The sequence below is a fragment of the Taudactylus pleione genome, unplaced genomic scaffold, assembly GCF_031769625.1.
Source record: "Taudactylus pleione unplaced genomic scaffold, aTauple2 ptg000010l, whole genome shotgun sequence".
NCBI lineage: Eukaryota > Metazoa > Chordata > Amphibia > Anura > Myobatrachidae > Taudactylus > Taudactylus pleione.
The window spans coordinates 8,389,945-8,412,269 of NW_028284413.1; the positions used below are offsets into that span (position 1 = coordinate 8,389,945).

The 22,325-nt window shown below is 44.5% G+C and overlaps 1 protein-coding gene across 1 annotated transcript in view; it reads left to right on the forward strand.

Annotated features, from left to right (window-relative positions):
• LOC148542671 (deoxyribodipyrimidine photo-lyase-like) overlaps positions 1 to 9,296 on the forward strand; it is a 43,054-nt gene extending 33,758 nt beyond the window's left edge. Inside the window, exons 8-10 of the mRNA XM_088467456.1 lie at positions 5,551 to 5,672; positions 6,819 to 6,978; positions 8,414 to 9,296. Coding sequence (XP_088323582.1) covers positions 5,551 to 5,672; positions 6,819 to 6,978; positions 8,414 to 8,565 — 434 coding nt within the window. The 3' untranslated portion in view covers positions 8,566 to 9,296. The remainder of the gene's footprint in view (positions 1 to 5,550; positions 5,673 to 6,818; positions 6,979 to 8,413) is intronic.
• Positions 9,297 to 22,325: the final 13,029 nt, after the last annotated feature.

The following is a 22,325-nucleotide window of genomic DNA, read 5'->3' on the forward strand; positions in this document are numbered from 1 at the left end:
CTGTGATGTGCAGCCTAGTTATTTTAAAACATTTTTAGGTATCCAGTCATTAATTGTTTTTATTTTCAGCAAGATCAGCATCTCTGCGGCTGCTGGGGACGCATGGAGGCTGAGGCGGTGCCCTGAGCAGTATGGGATCCTCTCCGTAGGTAGACTCCCTTGCCATCAGACTAGCCCTCGGTCCTGCTCCGGAGATGGCGGTTTCATAAGTGAGAAACTGTATTAAAGGCGCTGTGTCCTCTCTAGACTGGGGCCAATGCAGAGTATTGAGCCATTGGTGCTGACCTGCATTGCTGGACCAGAGGGAAGGTCCTATCCTGTCCACCACTTTTTCTTTTGGCACACTTCCCATGGGATTGCCTGCCATAAAAGCTCCTCCCCCAAGAACTTGAGCTGGGTTTTACTCAGCTGAAGGAGGTGTTACTGGGTGCTGGCTCAGGGGAGCTTCCTCCGTTTTATCCTGCAGCATGTTCATGTTAGGGGGGAAGGGGGTGTTCTCCTGTGTGTGTATATAACAGTGTCTCTGCAGCAGGGTACATTCACTGGTTGTGTGACTGGGGTGGGGATAGTGGACTGTTGACCTCCAGTGCAGATTTCCTGGGCAGCTGGTCTGCAAAGGAGAGCATCCCCAATAGGTGTTTTATTTACTTCTGTCTGTTTGTAAAGCTCTAAAGGCAGCTCAGGCCCTCTTGATGGGATAGGTGGTGAAAGATCACTTAATGCTACAGCAGAAGTGTATCTGAAACATCAGGGGGGCACCAACTGAGCTCAATTCATGAGAGCGACAGGCTGGATAATGCACAGTGGAATATTCAGAATCTTGCCGCAGTGTCCGTCCCAGGCTAAGACAATTGGAAGGCCGATTACCACAGCAAACAGAACTTGCATCCCAGGGAGTGGTCACACCATCCTGGTGTTTTATGGACTTTGAACTTCAAAATGATCGGTTCAAAGTCATGTAAAAACTGTAATATTACAAACGTGTATGTGGTTTTACTAGGAAGTAGTTCACTATATTATTTTTTCTACTTCAGGGTCCATAGGGTATCCACAGGATAACTTGGGGTATAGGCGATGACGGCAGACATCGAGCACCTCAGAGTTCATTTTTCAGCCTCCCAGGATGCACTGGGGTCCCTCTCCTATACCTCGCCCCCGAGCCAAGGCAAATCAGTTTTGTAGGTGCCCGGCTCGGATCGGATCACCTCTTCAGTTTCTTCCAGCAGCTTTTGCTGCGATGATATGAGCAGGCAGCATGGACAAGCTAATTAGAGGTCCATTCTGCCGCTCCTTCACCCCGCCGGGCCAGAACGCCGGTACTGATCCGGGATGCTGGCGGGTACCAGGGTCTCTGCTAGCGGGGACCCCGGTATTCCAGACTGTGGCCAAATTCACGGGGATTCAGGTAAGCGGTGGGAACCCGCGGTGGCTTACCGCCACTTCAGTCCTATTTGTCCCTGGGCAGGAGGCCCCCTGGGGACAGGCTGCGCGTAGAGCAAGGTACTGATCCTCCGCTTCCACTAGACTACCAGGGACAGCGGGCTGCAGCAGTATGGAAAATACTCCAGCGTCCCAGTGGTTAATAGCATGCCAGGGGTGTGCTTTCCCTGTCTCACAGACGGCGCCTCCCCCACTGCACAGTGCCTTTCCACAGCGGTCTGGCGGGCTGTGGCAGCGTTCCTTCTTCGGGCCTGTCTCCTATCAGCTCCTCGGCGGCCATTTTCTAAGAGTGGCGAACGCTGCTGGATTCTGACAAAGGGGGAATCGCGGTCCGGGTCCCCCGCATACCTCTCCTACCGCTGAGATCAGTGTATACAGCACTGTTTCCTACAAGGCTCTGTGTCTGCGTAGTTGATCATAGTGCTTGTAGTGCAGGTGATTTATTTCTGCATTGTATGTGACTATATGCTAGCGCTGTCTTACTGTACTTTCACTTCTGACTGTCAGCCATTTTACTATCCCTGTCTTTCTCTCCCTTGCGGTGCTGCAGGGTGCTTATTGCCTCACAGTTAAAATGAAAAGTGTTTTTCTGTGTGGTGCGTCACATACACATCGTTTACACTCATCATGTCTGAGAGTGAACGTGATTATTCTCCTCAGCTAAAACATACCACATACTCAGTACTGTTAGCGGACGGTGATGTGAACACTGAGGGTTTGTCACATTTGTATACAATATGTATTGCACTCTGCCATATTTATGCAGTAAGTTCCTGCGGCTTGACAAGCATCAGACAGGACTAGTATTTTGCTTTACTACTATAATGTGTATATATGTTATGTGGTCGCATTATACCCAGTGCATGCTGTGTGCTATTACCATGCGGTTGTGCCTGCAGGTATAACGTACACTCTGCTGCTCCACTCTACCTGTTACGAAGCAGGTACATGAGGAGAAACAGCTAATTCTCCCTCCCTGGTAGTTCACGCAGTGTTCACAGTAGTGTCTCTCTCTCTCTACCTTTGTACAGAGACTGACTACTACCTCCAGTCCATGTTGCAGGGATTTCCCTTAAGCCAACATGGGGCACACTTTAGGCGGAATCAACATATTGTGCCCTTTAGCCTACTCTTCGGCGATGAAGTTTCGCGTGTATGCCACGCAGGTAGGCGGTCTGGGATTCGCCAAAGCAAAACTTTTTCATCTGCACGATACTTTTTTGCCAAAGCGAGACCTTTTCGCAAATGCGAGGTTTCGCGGGCGCAAATCTTTTATGTATAAGTGTATTCTGCGGAATTCCCTTCGTCAGTGATATCACAGGAATGTTAGTTGCAGGTTATCCATTTCCTGTAGTTCATTACATTACATGTTGCATAACCACGGCTGGCTGATAAACTGGAAGTGGTTCCTCACAGACAACGAAGGATCTTTGTGACAGAGGAAAAGATCTCTGCGTTACAGGCAGATTCATATTTGTCTTCAGAGTCGCCAAGTGTCTCTTCACAGTGTCTCGGCAATGAGGTTACTGGGATCCATGGTGTTGAAGTTCACCATGGTAGAATTTGCCCAGGTTTCACTCCAGACCTTTGCAGAAGTTGATCTTGTCCAGATGGAATGGGTTGCCCCATCGGATAGAGACACTGACAATGGTGTTTTCTCCATAGGTACGGCTGTCTCTGACCTGGTGGCTACAGACGTCCCACCTCAACAAGGGACGCACCTTTTGGATTTCGGACTGGGTCCTCCTGACGACGGACGCCAGTCTCCGAGGTTGGGGGGCTGTGACAGGTCCACACTACTTTAGGAAAGGTGGCAGACAGCAGAATCTGCCCTTCCAATCAACATATTGGCACTTCGAGCGGTATTTAGAGCTCTTCAGCAAACAATACTAGTTCTTCACGGAAATCCCATGCAAGTCCAGTCAGACTACGCCACAACAGTGGCTTACATAAACCGCCAAGGAGGAACCAGAAGTCAGGCGGCGCTGACACAGGTGTCCTGCATTCTGGCTTGATCTGAATGCAGTCTCCCAAGCCGTCTCGGCAGTGTTTATAGTAGGAGTCCTCAACTGGGAAGCAGACTTCCTCAGCCATCAGGACGTGCATCCAGGGGAATGGTCTCTTCACCAGGAGGTGTTTTAATTCCTAGTGAACAAGTGGGGCCTTCCAGAGATAAACCTCATGGTCTCCTGACTGTGTATGGGTCAACAAGAGACGAGGAGGCTCTTCTGGTAGACGCTCTGTCGGCCCGGTGGACCTTACAGTTTGAGTACCTCTTCCCTCCGTTCTCCCTTCTTCCTTGAGTACTTCGGAAGTTCAAGCAAGGAGGAGGCACACACCTGTTGATAGCTCTAGTGTGGCCCAGACGTCACTGGTACTCAGATCTTCGGAGCCTCTCCATAGACACTCCGATGCTGTTGCCTCAACGTCCGGACCTATTGTCTCAAGGTCCTTACCATTACCCGAACCTGGGTTGTCTGTTTTTGACGGCATGGCTGTTAAGACCACCCTTTTAAGGTCCAGGGGTTTTTCTAGCTCTGTAGTTAACACCATGCTTAGAGCTCGGAAGCCGGCTTCTGCATGAATTTACCACCAAGTGTAGCATACTTTCTTTGAATGGTGTCGCCCTAGAGGCTATGATCCTTAGGTGTTTGGGATATCCAGGGTTTTGGCTTTCCTACAGGTGGGTTTAGATCACGGTCTTCGCCTTGCTTCCCTGAAGGTGCAAGTTTCTGCCCTGTCAGTGTGCTTTCAGCGTAAGATTGCTACTCTTCCTGATGTCCGCACCTTTTATGCAAGGTGTACTTCGTATTCAGCCTCCCTTTGTTCCACCAGTGGCTCCTTGGGATTTGGCTGTGGTCCTGAGAGCTCTCAAAGGACTGCCATTTGAACCACTGGGCTCAGTGGATTTCAAATGGCTTGCAGCTAAGACTGTGTTTCTTCTGGCCATTGCTTCGGCCAGAAGGGTGTCAGATTTGGGGGCTCTCTCATGTCGCCCTCACTTTCTGATTTTTCATAGGGACAGGGCGGTGCATCGCACTCGCCCTGGTTTCCTACCTAAGGTGGTATCTAGTTTCCACATTAATGAGAAAATTATAGTACCGACTTTTAATTCCCCAGACCTCTCAGCTGGTGAGGCCTCCTTGGATGTGGTACGTGCTCTAAGGATTTATGTTGACCGTACCAATTCATTTTGGAAGTCGGACTCTTTGTTTGTCCTATATGGTGTCTGTAAGAAGGGTTGGCCTGCCGATAAGCAGACTTTGGCAGGGTGGATTCGCATGGCGATTTCTGAGGTTTACATTCATGAGGGCCTTCCTGTACAATCCTCTGTTAAAGCTCCTTCTACTCGGTCTGTGGGTCCTTCATGGGCAGCTCATCGTGGTGCCTCTGCTGTTCAGCTCTGCAAGGCAGCCACGTGGTCTACTGTCCATACCTTTGTGAGGTATTATGCATTTGATACCTTCGCCTCTCAGGATGCTTCCTTCGCGCGGTGGCTTCTACTTTCAGCACAAGGGCGTCCCCACCCTTAAAGGATATTGTTTGGGACATCCCCAAGGTATCCTGTGGATACCCTATGGACCCTGAAGTAGAAAATATGAGATATGGTAAGAACTTACCCTTGTTATCGCTATTTCTACGAAGTCCATAGGGTTCCACAGGACTCCCGCCCTGTAGCACCTGTACTGCAGATGGGCTTTGTTCTGGTCACCGATTTTTCCGTCTCCTTCTGGTGAGAATGTGATTCTTGTGTGTTCCAGATTTTCTTCACTCTTTCTTCTCTTCCTCTTCCGGCCTATGGCTTGTTACGTAACTGATTGCCTTGGGGCGGGGTATAGGAGAGGGACCCCAGTACATCCTGGGAGGCTGAAAAATTAACTCTGAGGTGCCCGATGTCTGCCGCCATCGCCTATACCACAAGTTATCCTGTGGAACCCTATGGGACTTCGTAGAAATAGAGATAACAAGGGTAAGTTCTTACCATATCTCATATTTTAACTGATTTTAAAATCGGTTGTATGCTTTTGGTGACTGATTTGTTACTAAATATGACTGCTCAAAGGAATTTTCTTACCTGAGCTGCGAATATTGCACTCCATTATTTCCAAGGTGCTTATGCCTGGGCCAAGAATACTCTGAAAGACCACGCAAAGGACAAGAGGACTCATTTGTATTCTCTGAAGGAACTGGAGAGTGGAAATACTCATGATCCCCTGTGGAACGCAGCCCAGGTAATGCTTAATTTAGAGAGATAATGGAGTAAGTGTGAGTTTTTAGAATTGGAGATGTTGCCATAGCAACCTATCAGATTCTACCTATTATCTTCTAGAAGGTGCTAGTTAAATGTTAAGTAGAATCTGATTGGCTGCTATGGGCAACGTCTCCATTTCTAAAAACTCTCACTTTAGTAAATGACTCTTGGTAGATGATATAGATATAACAGTTCTCCAAATAATGAAATAAGTATAACTACTAATTCATAGGCAAACGCAGGGGAGGTTTCCGTCTGCCTGGAAACCCCACTCCCCAGCCCACACCATGACCACAATAGAAATAGTAATATAATAGATTGTTACTAGTGCTGCATGTTCTTCTCAGTATCACAAATGAAATAATTAGCACCACCTGTGGATCTTTTAACATGTATCAGCCAGTAATAAATAACCTGTGCACCAACTAGAAGATCTAGAAAACATGCACTGTTATAGATGCACTGCTATAGAGCCCAATATGTACATATATGTCCAGGGCAGTGCTAGTTTCTTCTACTGCTCCTCCAGGCTCCCGCACTTGCTCCAATAGTCTGGAATGGTGCCCACATCTAAAATATATACATTCAGCTCAGAAATGATGGCCTACTGACGCATCTAATGGCTTACTGTGATCGCTGGTCCTGTATATGCTGAAATAATTACACACAATACACTCTGTATGACGCTTATTAAAGCTGGTTAAGTACTAATTCTGCCCTCTTCATTGACAGGTCACACTCTCTGTAAGATTAAGCATTTGGAAACCCCCCTCTGGAAATCCTGCGTTTGCCACTGTACTAATTGCATCTTATTTTGCATCATTTAATGTGCTAGTCTTTCCTTTATTTGCATTTTCTATATTTACTGTATAACAAAGCTAATTGAATCATGAGTATTAGAGAGTATAATGATATTGCACCATGGATATATAGCTTATTTTCTTCCCATGTTCTATAATGGTACTGGCCTTTTCAGTTCTTGCATACAGTACACTACCAGGTACTGTACATGTATTTTTTCTGGGAATTTGCCTAAAAAAAAAATTAATCTTTTCAGTACAAGTTTACAGACTAACTTTTAGCGCTGTCCTAAGCTTTAACGTCTCCTCTCTTTTCCATGGTACAGTTGCAGATGGTCCATGAGGGAAAGATGCACGGTTTCCTGCGAATGTACTGGGCTAAAAAAATACTGGAGTGGACCAGCTCACCTGAAGAGGCCCTACATTTCACCATTTATCTCAATGATCGCTTTGAGCTGGATGGACGAGACCCTAACGGATATGTAGGTGAGTACTGTGCTAGTTGCTTTCACTCAGTCTAGGTCTACAGTGGATATAAAACATCTACACTTCCTTCTAAATCTAAACCTGCTGGCCTTTGTGAGAGCTGAAGGTGCAGAAGAATTTCACCTTCCAACATGGTGACGATCCAAAGCACACATACAAGTCAATCAAGGAATGGAGTTGACAAAATAAGATCAGTCTTGGAAGGGCCCAGTCAGAGCCAAGAACTCAGCCCCATTGAAAACCTGTAGAATGACCTAAAGAGGACTGTGATCCTCTCAAATTTTGAAGGAACGTTACCTTTTTTGCATGGAATAGTTGAACAAAATTGCAGCAACTTGATCCTCCTAGCATGCCTTTACCAGACTACAGGATAAATATATTCACCATGGTGGATGCTGTCTTTGCCAATCATCGTACTGTAATAATCAGCTAAAGTGTAAAACAAATATATAGATATATATATAAAAATAACGAGCATTGTGTATAGGGGAACATATTAAAATGCTCATACAGACAGCAGTCTGAGTATTAATCTTTGGTAGATTATACAGTACCTTGCTTCCTAGGAGTGGGACAAGCAGATCCAGTAGAACTGCAAGCAGGTCCGACGGGCGATATCGTTAGCGGGGGCCATACTGACGAATGCAGCATGGCCCCTGGCGTCTCTGCTGGCATCAGCAAGTGTGTATGCACTTGCCGATGCTGGCACCCCTGCTGGGTCCCGCCGCTAACCAGGTTGTATTCACTAGATATCGTCTAGTGTGTACCGGCCTTTATTGACAGCAAGACGTTTAATTCTCAATTTTCTTTATTGTAATTGTAAATAGGCATGTGTGTTAGTAATTAACAAAGTATATTTAATATATTTACATGCATCCTAAAAGCAAACTCATAACATATAGAGCATTTCCTCAAAGGAACACTTCCCAACACACTAGCACACATGCAATCAACAATCAGCCCCCTGGGGTGATGTTGGATAACGAGTACCAAGTTCAAGAACTCTGTAACAGACACTGGATCACACGTCACTTGATTTACTTGAGCTTTTCTCTTTTCATCCTGTGCCCTTAATTCATATATATCTTCTTTTCATGATTCGGTTTTGATAGGTAATATAACCTTATACAATATCCCTAAGGAAAAAACATATTACTGAAGACCAATATTCTCTATTGTACACCATTTTTTAAAATATACATGCAGAAAATGTGGGCTTGTGGTTACTACATTGTCATAATTATACAATATTTATGCAAACTTCATTCTACAGTCTGTCCATTGCTTACAATTCACATATATGCTATTGTGATAGCCAGAGCAGGGTGGAGCCTTAGCCAAGTGGCCATAGTGACAGATGATGATCTTCAACGCACTGATACAGATTTAACTATAGTGTTCAAGCTCATCTCATATTCCAACTTCTCCTGTGCAGGTTGCATGTGGTCTATATGTGGAATCCATGACCAGGGCTGGGCAGAGAGAGCTGTATTTGGAAAAATCCGATACATGAATTACCAAGGATGCAAGAGGAAATTTGACGTGGCACAATTTGAACGGCGTTACCATCCCGAAAATGTCACTTAATGCCAGCTTCTTAATGGTGGAATGATGGTTGAATTTTATACTCATACTCAGGAAACATTTAAAGAGGACTGCACTTACCTGTAGCTCTGTCCATGACCTGCTGTGTTATGTAAGTTTTGGAGCTTTGGAGATCTCAGCCCTTTTATTATAAGTTCTCTAGTTATTTCTTATTCTTTTTTTTTTTCTCAGTCCTTCATTAAATATTGAAAATGTACTTTCTACATAATACGAAAGTACATTTGCTGCCGATGTGGATTTCAACTACCCCTTTTCTTCTGGAATTGGAAACGCCAAAATATGTCGGTAGCGTCAAAAATTTTCAGGAGCACTTTTTATTTTGGATTTATTATAATAGGACCCCCTCCACCCAGACACATTATTGGAATTGGTAGTTACAGTATTAATGCATTAGGGCATTAGCAATATAGGTGAATTCATAGGATGTCATTGCACAGCTTCCTGGGTGCAATGGGTGAACCAGTTTAAATTTTGCCTAAGGCACTAAATTGGTCAGGGCCGGCTCTGTTTATTAACCAATGAGCTGTTAGATGTTTGTAGTAAGCAACATACATTACACCCCAAGATAAAACTGTTAACAATCTGACTGTTACATTGTAGATTTCAAAACTGCCACATTTTCTTTCTTGTATTTGTACCCACTGGGACTATGTATGCTTTTTGTACAATGGTTTTTTTTTTTTTTAGTCCAACAATTTTTTATTGAGTTTTATATGCATAATAAATTTTACATTATGAAAACTTGTATATAATACACTAAGTACATAAAACAAAAAGAAAAACAACAAAAAGAAAAATAATTGTGTGTGCTCTCACTTTATAGCACTTAATTAACAAATGAATTATGTTCCTTTCTTCACATGAATTGCGAACAGAGAATATATAATTCGACATATATGTATATGGCGATGCCTCTTCACATATCAATATTTGCATAGTTTGGTAATGTAACTCCCTGGAACTAAGCAGTGAGCAGGTTAGGCACAGTCGTCCTTGAACAACTATGTGGGGAATCGAGCCATCTTTCCCAGGTAGCATAGTATTTCTGCACTGCATTTCTGGCGGTATAAACATACTTTTCATGTGCAGCAACCGCCCCAACCAAGGATAACCATGTTCCCAGGTTTGGCCCAGAAGTCGCCATCCACTCCCTTGCTATACGTACTTTAGCAAGTGTACAGAGATTAGTAATGTATCGTATGGCGTGCTTATCGATTGTGTCTGCATCAATCACAGCCAAAATACATGTCATAGGGGTAAGGATATCTTGAGGTATACCCGTAGAAATAACACGAAGTACCCCCTCCAAAAGGTATTCACCAGAGTACAAGACCATATTAATTGCCAAAAGTTCCCCTCAGAAGACTTACATTTAGGACATTTCGAGTCCGACCTGCCCCCTATTCTCATTAATCGGGCGGGTGTCATATATACTCGGTGTATTATAAAGTATTGTATCTGCTGGTATCTAACGGACGTGGTAGCAAAACGAGGGCTAGCAAGAGCTGCTCTCCAATCATCCTCTACCATTACTCCAACATCGTTTTCCCATTGCAGTTTTAAAGATAATAACTCAGACTTATGGTGCTTGCTCAACAAGTTAGAGTAAATCCCAGATATTAAGCGGCCAGAACCAGCAGATTGCAATAAAGTTTTAATGGGAGACTCCTGCAAAGATAGAGGAACTTCAGAGAACTGAGCATTGATAGCATGTCTTAGCTGGAGGTATCTAAAGAACAAATGGTTGGGGACGTCAAACTCCAGACGCAACTGGTGAAAGGACTTTAGCGTTTCTGCCTGAAATAGCTTCCCAATAGACACTATACCCCATTGACCCCAGGCCTCACCGACCTGAAGAGCAGAGAGCTCACTGAGACAATTAGCATGGGCGAGAGGAGTATCTGGATCTATGCCCTCTGCTTGTAATAGACGTGAAACCAGTCTCCAGATAGTGATAGCCTGCCTAATTAAGGGGATATTAACTATATGTATATTATCACTCAGCAATAATCGCAATGGAGATAGGCCTGTCTTATAGTGAACCAGGACAAGGGAGGGCAGGGAATTATCAGTTTTGGTATTAATCCATTCCCATACATGTGCCAATTGTGCAGCAAAATAATACAATTTAAAAAAAGGTAATGCCAAGCCACCAGAATCACGAGGCCTAGTTAAAGTATCTAATTTGATCCTGACTCTTTTGTTGGCCCATAGTAGAGAGGATAAAAGACCATCAATCTGTTTAAAAAATTTCTGAGTGATGTACACTGGGGAATGACATAGAATGTGCAGGATTCTAGGTTGGAGAACCATTTTAACAAGGTTCACTCTTCCCGTTAAAGTTAGTGGCAGTTTACTCCAAATTGCGACTCGAGACTTAAGATAAGCAATTTGCGGCAGTAAATTCAGTGACAAATATTGTTGAGGGGTATTGGAGATCCATATTCCTAAATATTTGAATAAATTCACCCATTTTAAAGGAAGATTTATAACAGCAACATCAGGGCAGGACCCCCTGAATGAAAGGATACATGATTTATCCCAGTTAATTAATAAGCCAGAATATTTCCCAAATAAGTCAATAACCTCTAAAGCCTTAGGCATAGAGGTATCAAAGTGCGTGACAAAAAGTAGTATGTCATCCGCATACAGCGCAATTTTATCTTCCCTGGATCCTAGCTTAAACCCATGTATGTCAGCGTGAGTTCTAATCATGCAAGCCAAGGGCTCAATGGCCATAGCGAACAGGATGGGTGACCGGGGACATCCCTGCCTTGTTCCCCTATACACAGAAAAGGATGTGGAAATAAATCCGTTCACCGACACACTCACCACAGGGTCCATATATAAAAGCTTTACCCACTTAATAAAACCCGGGCCAATACCAAAACGTTCCATAGTCTCCCAGAGAAATACCCATTCAATCGAATCGAACGCCTTAGCGGCATCCAGTGAAACGATACTAGAGGTTTGTGAGTCCCCACGTTTTATCTGTAAGTGTGTAAATAACCGCCGTAAATTTATTGCCATGGACTTACCGGGCATAAAGCCTGTCTGATCAGGGTGAATCAATTGGGTTATGACCCGGTTAATCCTGGAAGGTAATATTTTTGCAAGGATTTTTACATCTGTAGTGAGGAGAGAAATGGTTCTGTATGATTCAGTCCTGGTAAGATCTTTACCTGATTTAGGTAAGACAACTATCAATGCCTCCGACATAGACTTTGGCAACATATTGCTTACGTAAATTTGTTTAGAAAGCTCCAATAGTTGAGGTACAATTGTTTTGTTATGTTTTTTGTATAACTCCAGGGGGAGCCCATCTAAGCCAGGGGCTTTACCATTTGGGAACGATTTTAGGGCCACCTCTACTTCCTCTAATGTCAATGGGGAGTCAAGAGAGTCCCTTGCCTCCGGGGAGAGTATCGGGAGTGACACAGCAGACAGAAATTCACGCACCTCCTGTTGGGAATGGACCAACCTAGACCCGTAAAGGTCAGAGTAATATTTAACGAATTCCTCCACAATATCTGGGGTGCGCGCACATTCAACGTTATCTGACCCAACTAATTTTATCACTGTATTGACTGTAGTGACTTTTGTTCAGTTCGGGCCAAGTTAGCTAGATAAGAACCGGGTCTATCACCTGATGCATATTGCAAGTGTGAATTAAAAAGTAATTTATATTGGGCCTTGTCCATCAAACAATCCTTCCACAATTTTTGGGCATCCCACCATGCTTTTTTATTTAATTCTGAGCCGTCAGCAATATAGGCTAACTCCAAGGATTTACATGAAGCCTCCAAATCCATTTCAACTTTTTTATAGGAAAACTTCAAGCCAGCAACTCTTTGAATAAGAGAGCCTCTGAGAAATGACTTAAAGGTGTCCCACAAAACCGAAACAGATGCAGTACCACTATTTAATTCAAGAAATTCTTTCCACTCCGCCTCCAGCTCTGCTCCAGTGCCCATACGTGACAGCCAAAACTGATTTGAATTTCCAAAATTGTTGGCCCCTCTGACTCTCCAAGTCCAGGCTAATTGTTAATGGGGAGTGGTCAGAAATCCCCCTGGTCTCATATATTATATTGTGAATTCTAGGCAGCAAATCTGGTGTAGCTAAAGTCAAATCAATCCTGGAAAATGTTGAATGTGTGTATGAGAAGCAGGAATATTGTCTCACAGAGGGATACCTCACCCTCCAGGCATCAACTAGGCCCATTCCTCCAACCATATTCGAGAAGCCTGTTCCCCTCCCCTGTGTAGCTGGAGCAGACAGTCTATGTCTATCTAACGGAGGGTCTAATATGTTATTGAAGTCCCCCACGCATAGAGCAGGTGTTCCCGGGAATAAGGCCAGGAATTCGGTGACCTTTTTGAGAACATCATGTGAGTACGGTGGTGGGATATATACCGCCAATAATAATAAGGATATAGAATTAATTTAAAATTTTAAGAACACTTCTCTACCCCATGCATCACACTGCACCTTTTCCAAAAGGAACTGGACAGATTTCTGCACTAGAATAGACACACCTCGTGACGCAGAAGTATGTGAGGAGTGATACGTCCATCCTATCCATGGCTTCTTTAACGACAACAATTTCCCTCCCATCAAATGAGTCTCCGTTAGACAAATTATATCTGAAGCGTATTTTTTAACCTATCTAAACACCAGCGACCTCTTAACCTTGTCGTTCAAGCCCCTCACGTTCCAGGTGAGAACATTAATATTGTGCGAAGATGACATTCAGGTAGTTACAAAAATATTTAAACATGCATAAAACCATATGAAGACTGAGTATGTGGCACCACGCAAAATAGAAAGAAACCACTGCAATTGAAAGAAAAAAAAAGAAAAATAAAATAATATAAACAAACTATCCCATACAACTAGCATGGGCCCATCCCCTATAACACCCCCCACCCTGTATACCAGACCCAACCTAGGCATACCTTGTGCCTGAACACCCCTATCCCACACTACAAAACTAAACTAAGCAATACAGAGTATATTACCTTGCTTATCAAACAATAGATGGAGCAAAAAATATAATGGCTAAAGAACAAAACACATAAAAGCCTCCAAATACTGAGTTTTCCCCCGGGAATATTAACACGTCTTAAATATAAAATAATATATATCAACCGACGTCTAGCCAGCAGAAAACAAAAAAAGGAAAACATATATCAATTTACCCGTATGGGACAGACTAGTATAAACACGGAAACATATTACCTAAATGTGAATAAATATGTGGAAATATGCAGTTAGCAGCAACAGGCCCTTATGTAAATATAACGAGTTGTCAACCTAGTATCAACATCGCTATAGCATGAACCATAGACACTGCAGCGAGAGTACATTATACAATAGTCTTGCAACTACATATAATTGGTGAAACTCAAAAAAAAGATACCAAGATATCAATCATTAGCCAGTGCTTCCCTGGCTGGTCTGCGGCGGTCCAGCCACAGTGCCGCTTCCCTCGGAGTCGAGAAGAACTTGGTCTCACCATCAGCAATGACACGAAGCTTGGATGGGTATATCATGGCGTAGGAAATATTAAGATCACGTAACCGCCTTTGAATCGGAAGAAATTGGGCCCTATCTTTTTGTACTTCCACAGCGAAATACGGATATACGAGTCCCGTTCCATTGTAGAGGGCCATTCGTAAGGGCCAGTCGAAGAACAGAGTCTCGATCGCGGAAATGTAGGAATTTCGCAATTAGAGTACGTGGCGGCGCCCCAGGCGGCAGGGGTCTAAATGGCACCCGATGAGCCCTCTCAATTGTAAAATAAGATGAGAAAGAGGTAGATCCGAATGTATCAGACAACCATTTTTCCAGGAATTTTTCAGGATTGATTCCCTCCTCCTTCTCTGGCAACCCCACGAAACGGACATTATTATGCCTTAGACGTCCCTCCATGTCGGACATTTTCCTCTGTATGGAATTAAGCCGGGAATCCATAGAGTCAACACGGACGCTTAAAGGAGTTATCTTGTCCTCCAAAGTAGAAGTGCGAGTCTCCACCTCACCAACTCTCTCGCGCACACACTGTAGGTCATGGTGTATAATTGAGAGGTCAGATTGTACTTTTCCGATCTTCTCTGACAGCCTAGTCTCACAAGCTGTCACTGCCTCAAGAACACGTTGAAGCGCAGCGTCAGATGACTCAACTGAGGTTGCTGATTCTGCAGGGGATGTAGGAGGGGATTTGTCTCCCTGTGCAGCAGAAGTGGATTGGGCAGGAGGTACTCTGGAGAACTTTTCCAGTTTAGCTGCAGCAGCTGAATTCTTCCCCATCATGAATATAAATGGGAGGAGCTATTTATTGTAGAATATGGCAGAACACTGTATTGTACAGGAGTAAATAAATGTACCACCTCCTCCTGCTTTATAATATTCTTTACATGAGGCGCACACAGGCACTGTGTTTAAAATTGTAATTGCCACCAGGAGACAGGGTGCAAAACTGTAAACTGGAGCCGCATGAGTCACCCTGCAGCTATATCACACACAGCCCTGTAGTAGAGAGAGCCGAGCTGAGTACACACACTGTGAGGAGAATTCTCACCATCTGCCACGCTGGGAGGCCGCTGGCTGCCTGGATGAAAGCAATCCCTCCCGACACTGAGGAGCCGCCGCGCAGGCACCGCTCCGTCAGGGGAAGATGGCGCCGGTGGTGCACGTGATCCGGCCCCGTCTCACTGCCGCAGCTCCTTGCCGGGTAAGTCAGCCAACCTGCCCCCTTAATCACCGCTCACCGCACCTTACGCTGGCCCCACGCCGGTTTACAGTCCCGGGGGAGCAATCAGGATGGACGAGCAGGATGTATTGGTCCGGAGAGCTCAGCTATGTACGTGCTATAGCATGCTCTCCGTGGCCACGCCCCCCTTGTACAATGTTTTTCATAAAATACAAACTTGTGAACTTTTTGTTTCTTTGTTTTGTTTTCTGTATAACCATTATCCTTGGGGATGGATTTTTAGCAGTGTTTTTGTGTTTTCTTGTTTTATGGCTATATTGCTTAGGAAACACTGTGTCCACAAAAGTCTGAAATTCCTTAAAACAGGGCTCGACAAATCCCGGGGGCAAGGTCGCCATGGCAGCCAGATTTGGCTGCCTGGCGACTAGAATATCCAGGGAGGCAGTACCCATTTTTAGTAAATGACTGCCCGCACTGCAGCCAATCACTGCTTGCAGTGTTTCCCCAGCCAATCACCATGCTGCCTTTAGTTTCTCCTCAGCCAATTGCCATGCATCTGCAGTGTCTCTCTCCTTCCCTGCCCGCCAGCGCACCGTTCTGCTGTAGCTCTAACGGCACCTCTGCATCCTCCTCTTCGGGCTCTGCTATCCTTCCCTGCCGGCCACCCTGTGGCTCTGCTGGATGCAGCAGCAGCGTTGTTGCCCCCATCATGATGTTGGTGCCGGGCTCCTCCAGCTGCCTGTGCTCCACCCCAGACTCCTTCAGCCAGCTCTCCCACACAAGAAGCTTGGGAGGTGGACACTGTCCGGGCCAGGAGGGAGCTGGAAGGACAAGCTGAAGCTACAGCTCATGCTGTGTGAGACTGCTCTGGTGACCCAGCCAGGGTCTCCCAGTAGGAATGAGGTAAATCCTGTGCCCAGTACTGCCTGCCTCTAACCCCCTCCTTGCCCCCAGTACTTCCCCAGCTGCTATCTACCCTCATCCCCTCCCTACCCCTAGTACTGCCTGCCCCTAACCCCTTCCTTGCCCACAGTACTTGCCCACTGTAATTTCATTAATAAGACTCCTGCACCTTGCTCCTTCAGCGCTTTGCGATGCTGCCGGGCAGAGGGATCGGATCCCTCCCAGCCTGGAGCATCGCGCTAAGAAGCCCATAGGCTAAGGGGCATTGGTGGGGCACGTGTGATTTGTTTATACAAGTTTTCATATATTTTGGTGGTAGATGATGGTCTGGCTCCAAAACTTTTAAGTTGGCTCCTAGATTTAAAAAAAAAAATGTCAAGCCCTACCTTAAAACGTCTGTGAACTTTTCATAATTTTTTTTTATTTAAGTACATTGCATTATGAAATTACAATAATTTTTAGCAATACCATCTCATTGATTTTCCAAAATCATACAGAATAATCAAGTGACATGATGATGATACTGTATATCTAAAAGGAAACAAAAACAGTTACAAACTTCAAGTCCACCTGCTGCAAAGGTTCAAAAGGTGGTAACTGAAGCACTGACAACAGCAGATTTAGGGCCTGATTCAGACCCACTCGCGAGCGGCTGTCCGCTCGCAAGTGGGACGATGTTCTGGACTGAGCATGCGCACGACGGAGGGAGCTCCGTCGTGCGCATGCGCCAGACGCGACGAGCGAAGGAAAGTCCTTCGCACGTTGTGTCTGATCAAAGGGGGCGTGCTGTCGATGTTGATTGACAGCACGCCCCCTTTGGTAGATGTGCCGGGGGCGTGCCTCCCTGACGGGGGCGTTCCCACGGGAACGCCTCCCGTCAGAAGCCGGCCCACTGACATCACTAGTGATGTCAGTGGAAGTGATTTTGGCTCTGATAGAGCCAAAATCACTCCGGAGCTTGCGGTTGAAAACCTCAACCGCAGGCTCCGGCTCGCAGTTTCGATGGTCGCGACCATCGCGGCCATCAAAATGCACGCTCCTATAGCCTGTGGGTGGTGACCCACAGCTATACGAGCGTCCAGGAGGACGCTCCATTTTCATGGAGGCCGGCCCTCATTCAGAGCGTGCGCTCTGCTCAGAGCGTACGGCTCTGAATGAGGGCCTTAGATCCTAAAGCTCTATGGGATGACTATATGACAGCTGTATATGTAATATAACCTGCAAGAAGGTTTTCAACACTAGGATGAGAGCTAATCTCCTTTGAAAATAAAATGACAAAGCCAATATATGTACATTAAGGGAAACTAAACAAAGTCCCAAGTCTAGCACCACCTGAAGAAAAGAGAACCCTCAGCAAGGAAAAATATGAAGATTACATTTTTCATTATCACACCATGCAATATAATTCTTCCAGATGATGGTTGTCTGTAGAAACTTTCTTCCTAACTTTTATCATGTTCTGAGTGACTGCATCTGAAAAATCCTTCTTATTTTTAAGATCTTGTCATCAAAAGCCTAGTCATTAAATTTGACCAATGGATGTCCTGACAAAAAGAAAATACGCCCTTCGGACACCAGATCTTGTTGATGCAGAAGGCTGACCCCTGGACCTATTGCCATGTTTAGTACCTCAGAGTACCAAACCCTTTTCGGCCAGTCTGGTGCAACTAGGATCACTGGAATTCCTTCCTTATTTATCTTCCGGTATACTTGAAGAGCATTGAAATTCTGGAAAATGAGTAGGCTGTATGGTACTACCACTGCATCTATTAGAAAAGCTAAAGGGTCACTGGATCTGCAAAAAATCTAGCTTTTTTGTTGTTGAACCAAAAAGCCTTTAGATCTATCTCTGGAAGAAGTCACTGTTTACCACTGTTGAAGACTGGGTGCAGAGACCACTCTCCTGGGAGAATGGACAGATGACTCAGAAAATATGCCTTCCAATTCTCTATTCCTGGGATAAAGACTGCAGATATTGCTGGAACATATGAGTTTCTGAGCGAGTATAGGATCTTAAAAGATTCTCTCATCGCCATAGAACTTGGTCCCTTTCGGGATTTATGTATACTATTGGTCTAGCCTTGTAGTGTTTTCCCTGTATAAATGACTTCTATGTGTTTAGAACTTCCAAAACATTGAATGGAAGTCCTAATGGTTCGGTATAACTGTCACTATTCCTGGAGATTGGCATCCGTTTTGATTACCAACCAATCCTGGATGGGGAAACTCCTGCCCTTGTTCAAGTTTTCTGACATGGCCCGCCACCTGAGAGACTGTAACTGGTGAAAGATTGATAAACTGTGCCGATAGTCAATGGTTGGAACAAGATCATCATCTTAGATTATTTAAGTGAAACATCCAAGAATACGGTCTTGCATACTGGACCACCTCGAACAGGAACATCATCTTTCCAAGTAATCTCGTACACTTACCTGATAACCGACGGACTTCTTAGTCCTCCTGATTCACCACCAAATAGATACTTTTCAACATTCAAAACCTAAAAATGTAAACTCTTTCTATTGTATCTGTCACCCATTTGTCTGAAGAGTACCTTCTCCTCTAGTCCCTGAATGACCACAGCAGAGAATCAACCACAGACACCTTTAGGTATGTGCTGTTTTATCCTGGAGCCCAGGCACCTCATGTTTACTGGGCTCATTCCTACGTGTCTCGAGCGGTTTCCATCTATGTGCAAACCTTGGAAAAAGGATGCCTGTCCCTAGACCCAGAAAGATGTTGATGACTGTTCCTGTCTAAAGAGTGGATGAAAGGGCTGAATCTTAGCTTTAGAGGCATGACCTACGAGTAAAAATAGAACTTTTACCACCAGTGGCCTATAAGATTATTTTAACCAGTTCTGGAACAAACAAAAGCTTCCTACATTAACATAGGGTGCACTTTGCCACAAACGTTAATCCAGAAATTTTAGACTTTTACAAAACTCATCTAAAGTCCTTCACCCAAATAATCTGTGTTTATCTTAATCTGTCCTGCAATCGATAATAGTTGAGACTTCGATATGTCTGACTGATAAACTTCCTCCAATAGATCAGTCCACTTTTTAATTGCCTTAGCTACCCAAACTGAAAAAATGCTGGGCCTCGATGCTGTCTCTGAAGGTACATAAGTTGATTTAAAAATGCTTTCAAACTTGTCTGTGTCGTCCCTTAAGGAGGCGCCATCTTGAATAGGGAGAGCCGTAACTTTAGATAAGCGAATTACAGGAATGTCCACGCTCGATGACTGTTCTCTATATGCTATTTTGCCAGATATGCTGAAGGAAATCTGTGTGGGATTTTAAATTTCTTATCAGGATTTAGATAAGGCTCTGCTGCCTAATCTGATAATTGGGAAGATGAAGGAAATAAACCAGACATTTTCTTTAATCTTTTGATTCATGTTATGTTCTGCCTTTTTTATCAGCAGCATGTAGTTGAATATCAGTAGTTTTGCTAGGCAACTACAGTCACCTGGAGAAATACAGGTAATGGGTATGCGTAATCCAGTTATTAGGGTAGGGGTGTGGGAGCTGCTATACTATTAGAGGTTACCACCCTCCTGATAGACATAACATAAGAGAAAATAAATAAGTAGATAGTGCAAGGACAAAGGTAGCACAATATAAGTGGAAGGGGGTGGGGGGGTGATATCAGGTTTGTTCTACATAGGCTTGTAAAGTCCAAAATTAAAATCTGTTCTAATAAAATCCAGAGTACATACTGTCCTTCAGAAAATGTTGTGAAGCATTAACTGAAGACTGTCACCCTAGGCTCTGCAGTAGTTTCCCTTGAGCCAGTGATCAGGATTCTACTGGTCAGTAACAGCAGATGGGGCTGCTGCTCACTGTACTGTATGTGTCAGCGGTCACGTGGTGGAAACGGGGTGGGCGGGTGTTCAGTCGGTTATCCCAGGACTAGGCTGCATAGACAGCAGTTCCAGCGGGTGCACCGCCGTGTAGTGCAGTGGGTTAGCAGTCACCTGGCTGGAGCCGTTAGAACCACCGCACATTCAACAGCGTGCACCCAGGACTCTCCTGATATAGCTGTGGCAGCAGCAACAGATAAGTAACTGTTCTTGGTTAACAGTAGGATGGCAGTCACAGAAAAAACTGTCCAGACTTCCCTCTCAAGGTGCTGATGTTCAGACATAGATAAATTCTTGTACCATATTCATCTGGCCTTCCTTAAGCGGACAGGAATTCTGCATGGCTCATAACTGCTCATTTATCACAGCTGGTCAGCAGCACTTGCAGTCATGTGTTTCTCTCATGATTTCCACCCAGGAGCTGATTGGCCAGAACTGACATATCTTCAGTGCCATTCTCACCTTGCTGGTGTTATGACCGGTAGACACTAGACCATATGTTGTCCGATCCTGCCGAATCGGGCAACATATAGGGCACATCGTCTACTGCACAGGTTCTCAAACTCTGTCCTCAGGACACCAAACAGTGCATGTATTCCAGGTCTCCTCACAGAAACACAAGTGACATAATTAGCTCCACCTGTGGATCTTTTAAAATGTGTCAGTGAGTAATGAATACACCTGTGCTCCTGCTAGGTGACCTGGGAAAACGTGAACTGTGTGGTGTCCTGAGGACTTAATTCGAGAACCACTGGTCTAGTGTGTACCCTCAATGTCACTGACTATGCATGCTCTCATGCATCGTCGGTGACATCGCCTGTCGGACCTGTGTATGACCTCTGATTGTATTTTTGTACTTTGTCTGTATTTTTGACTATTTTTCCAGTCTTCAGCCTGTCCAGACCTGTGCCTGTCGTTTGACTATTCTATTTTCCTTTTACCTCCTGCTACTTTATTGCACTAGTACTGTCAGGAATGTTATACTACTGGGATCAAAATCAGGGGGCATCCGAGTACTAGTGAACCCTGTAGATCAGGAAAGGTGGCTGCTATTGCTGAAGAATATCTCACACGATAGGTTTTATATCAGTCGTGTTCAGCTACCGTGCAGTACTTGCTCCAACAGTTCAAAATCCTCAAAAGGAACCTCATTATTTTCTACATCTCTAAGGTCAAGGACCTGGCAAGGTCAGCTACACCCTGTACACTTTACTCCATCTATTTGGGATACCTCAAGATCAGAAGCTTCCTGAAGTTCATCCTCTTTTGAACAAACCTCAGACTCAGAAAAATAAAATTAATCAGATTTATTAATTGCAGTTTATGCATTCTTGACCCAGAAGATAATTTCTCTAGAGAGGATGACATTTTTCCAAGACCTAAAGCAGTCCTCTCCATTACCTTGGCCCAAGATGGACCTTCAAAAGGACCCCATGGTCCCTGGACCCAGATAACCTATAAGAAAGAACCTCTTTTCTGCATCCCACCCTTGTCAATCTTAGGTGATACTATCTGGGTATCTGTTACCCTATTACTTTGACTAGACAGAAAATTAGACAGTTCCTCTCTCAGATTTAAAGCTATAGATAGAGCAAACTGCCTAGTTCAAGCTGGTTTGTCCACAGAGCCTGTTGGAACCTCCGCAACCGGTTGTGAATCACGAACCTCCTTGCAGGCATCACAGCTAGCATGTGGGTCCTTACTAGGTAATTTAGCCTTACAACATGTACACACAGTCACAAAACCAGCATTATACTGAGTATTTATACAGCATACAAAAAGAAAATACAAAAGATTGTCTGAATAGAAATAAGAAAACTTATGAAATACTTATCTAAGACTCCAGCCTGAGTGGAATGGAAAGAGAGGAGCTTCACAACAGCCATCAACTGGCAGCACAGACAGTGTAAATACTGCCTCTCAGCACGGAGGTCATGGGTTTGATTACCACTACGGCTCTGGGTGGAGTTTATATGTTCCCCTTGTGCTTGCGTGGATTTCAACCCACATTCCAAAAATATACTGGTAGGTTAATTGGCTCCAAACTAAAATTAACCCCTAGTGTGTTTGCATGTGGTAGGGAATATAGATTGTAAACTCCACTGGGCAGGGATGGATGTGAATGGCCAAATAGTCTCTGAAGAGCGTTGCAGAATGTGTGCGCTTTACAACTAATGGGTAATAAATAATAAACAGATTCTCCTTTCAGGTGGACTGTAGCATCTATGGCAGCTCTTTTAGACTGCCTAATGGTCAG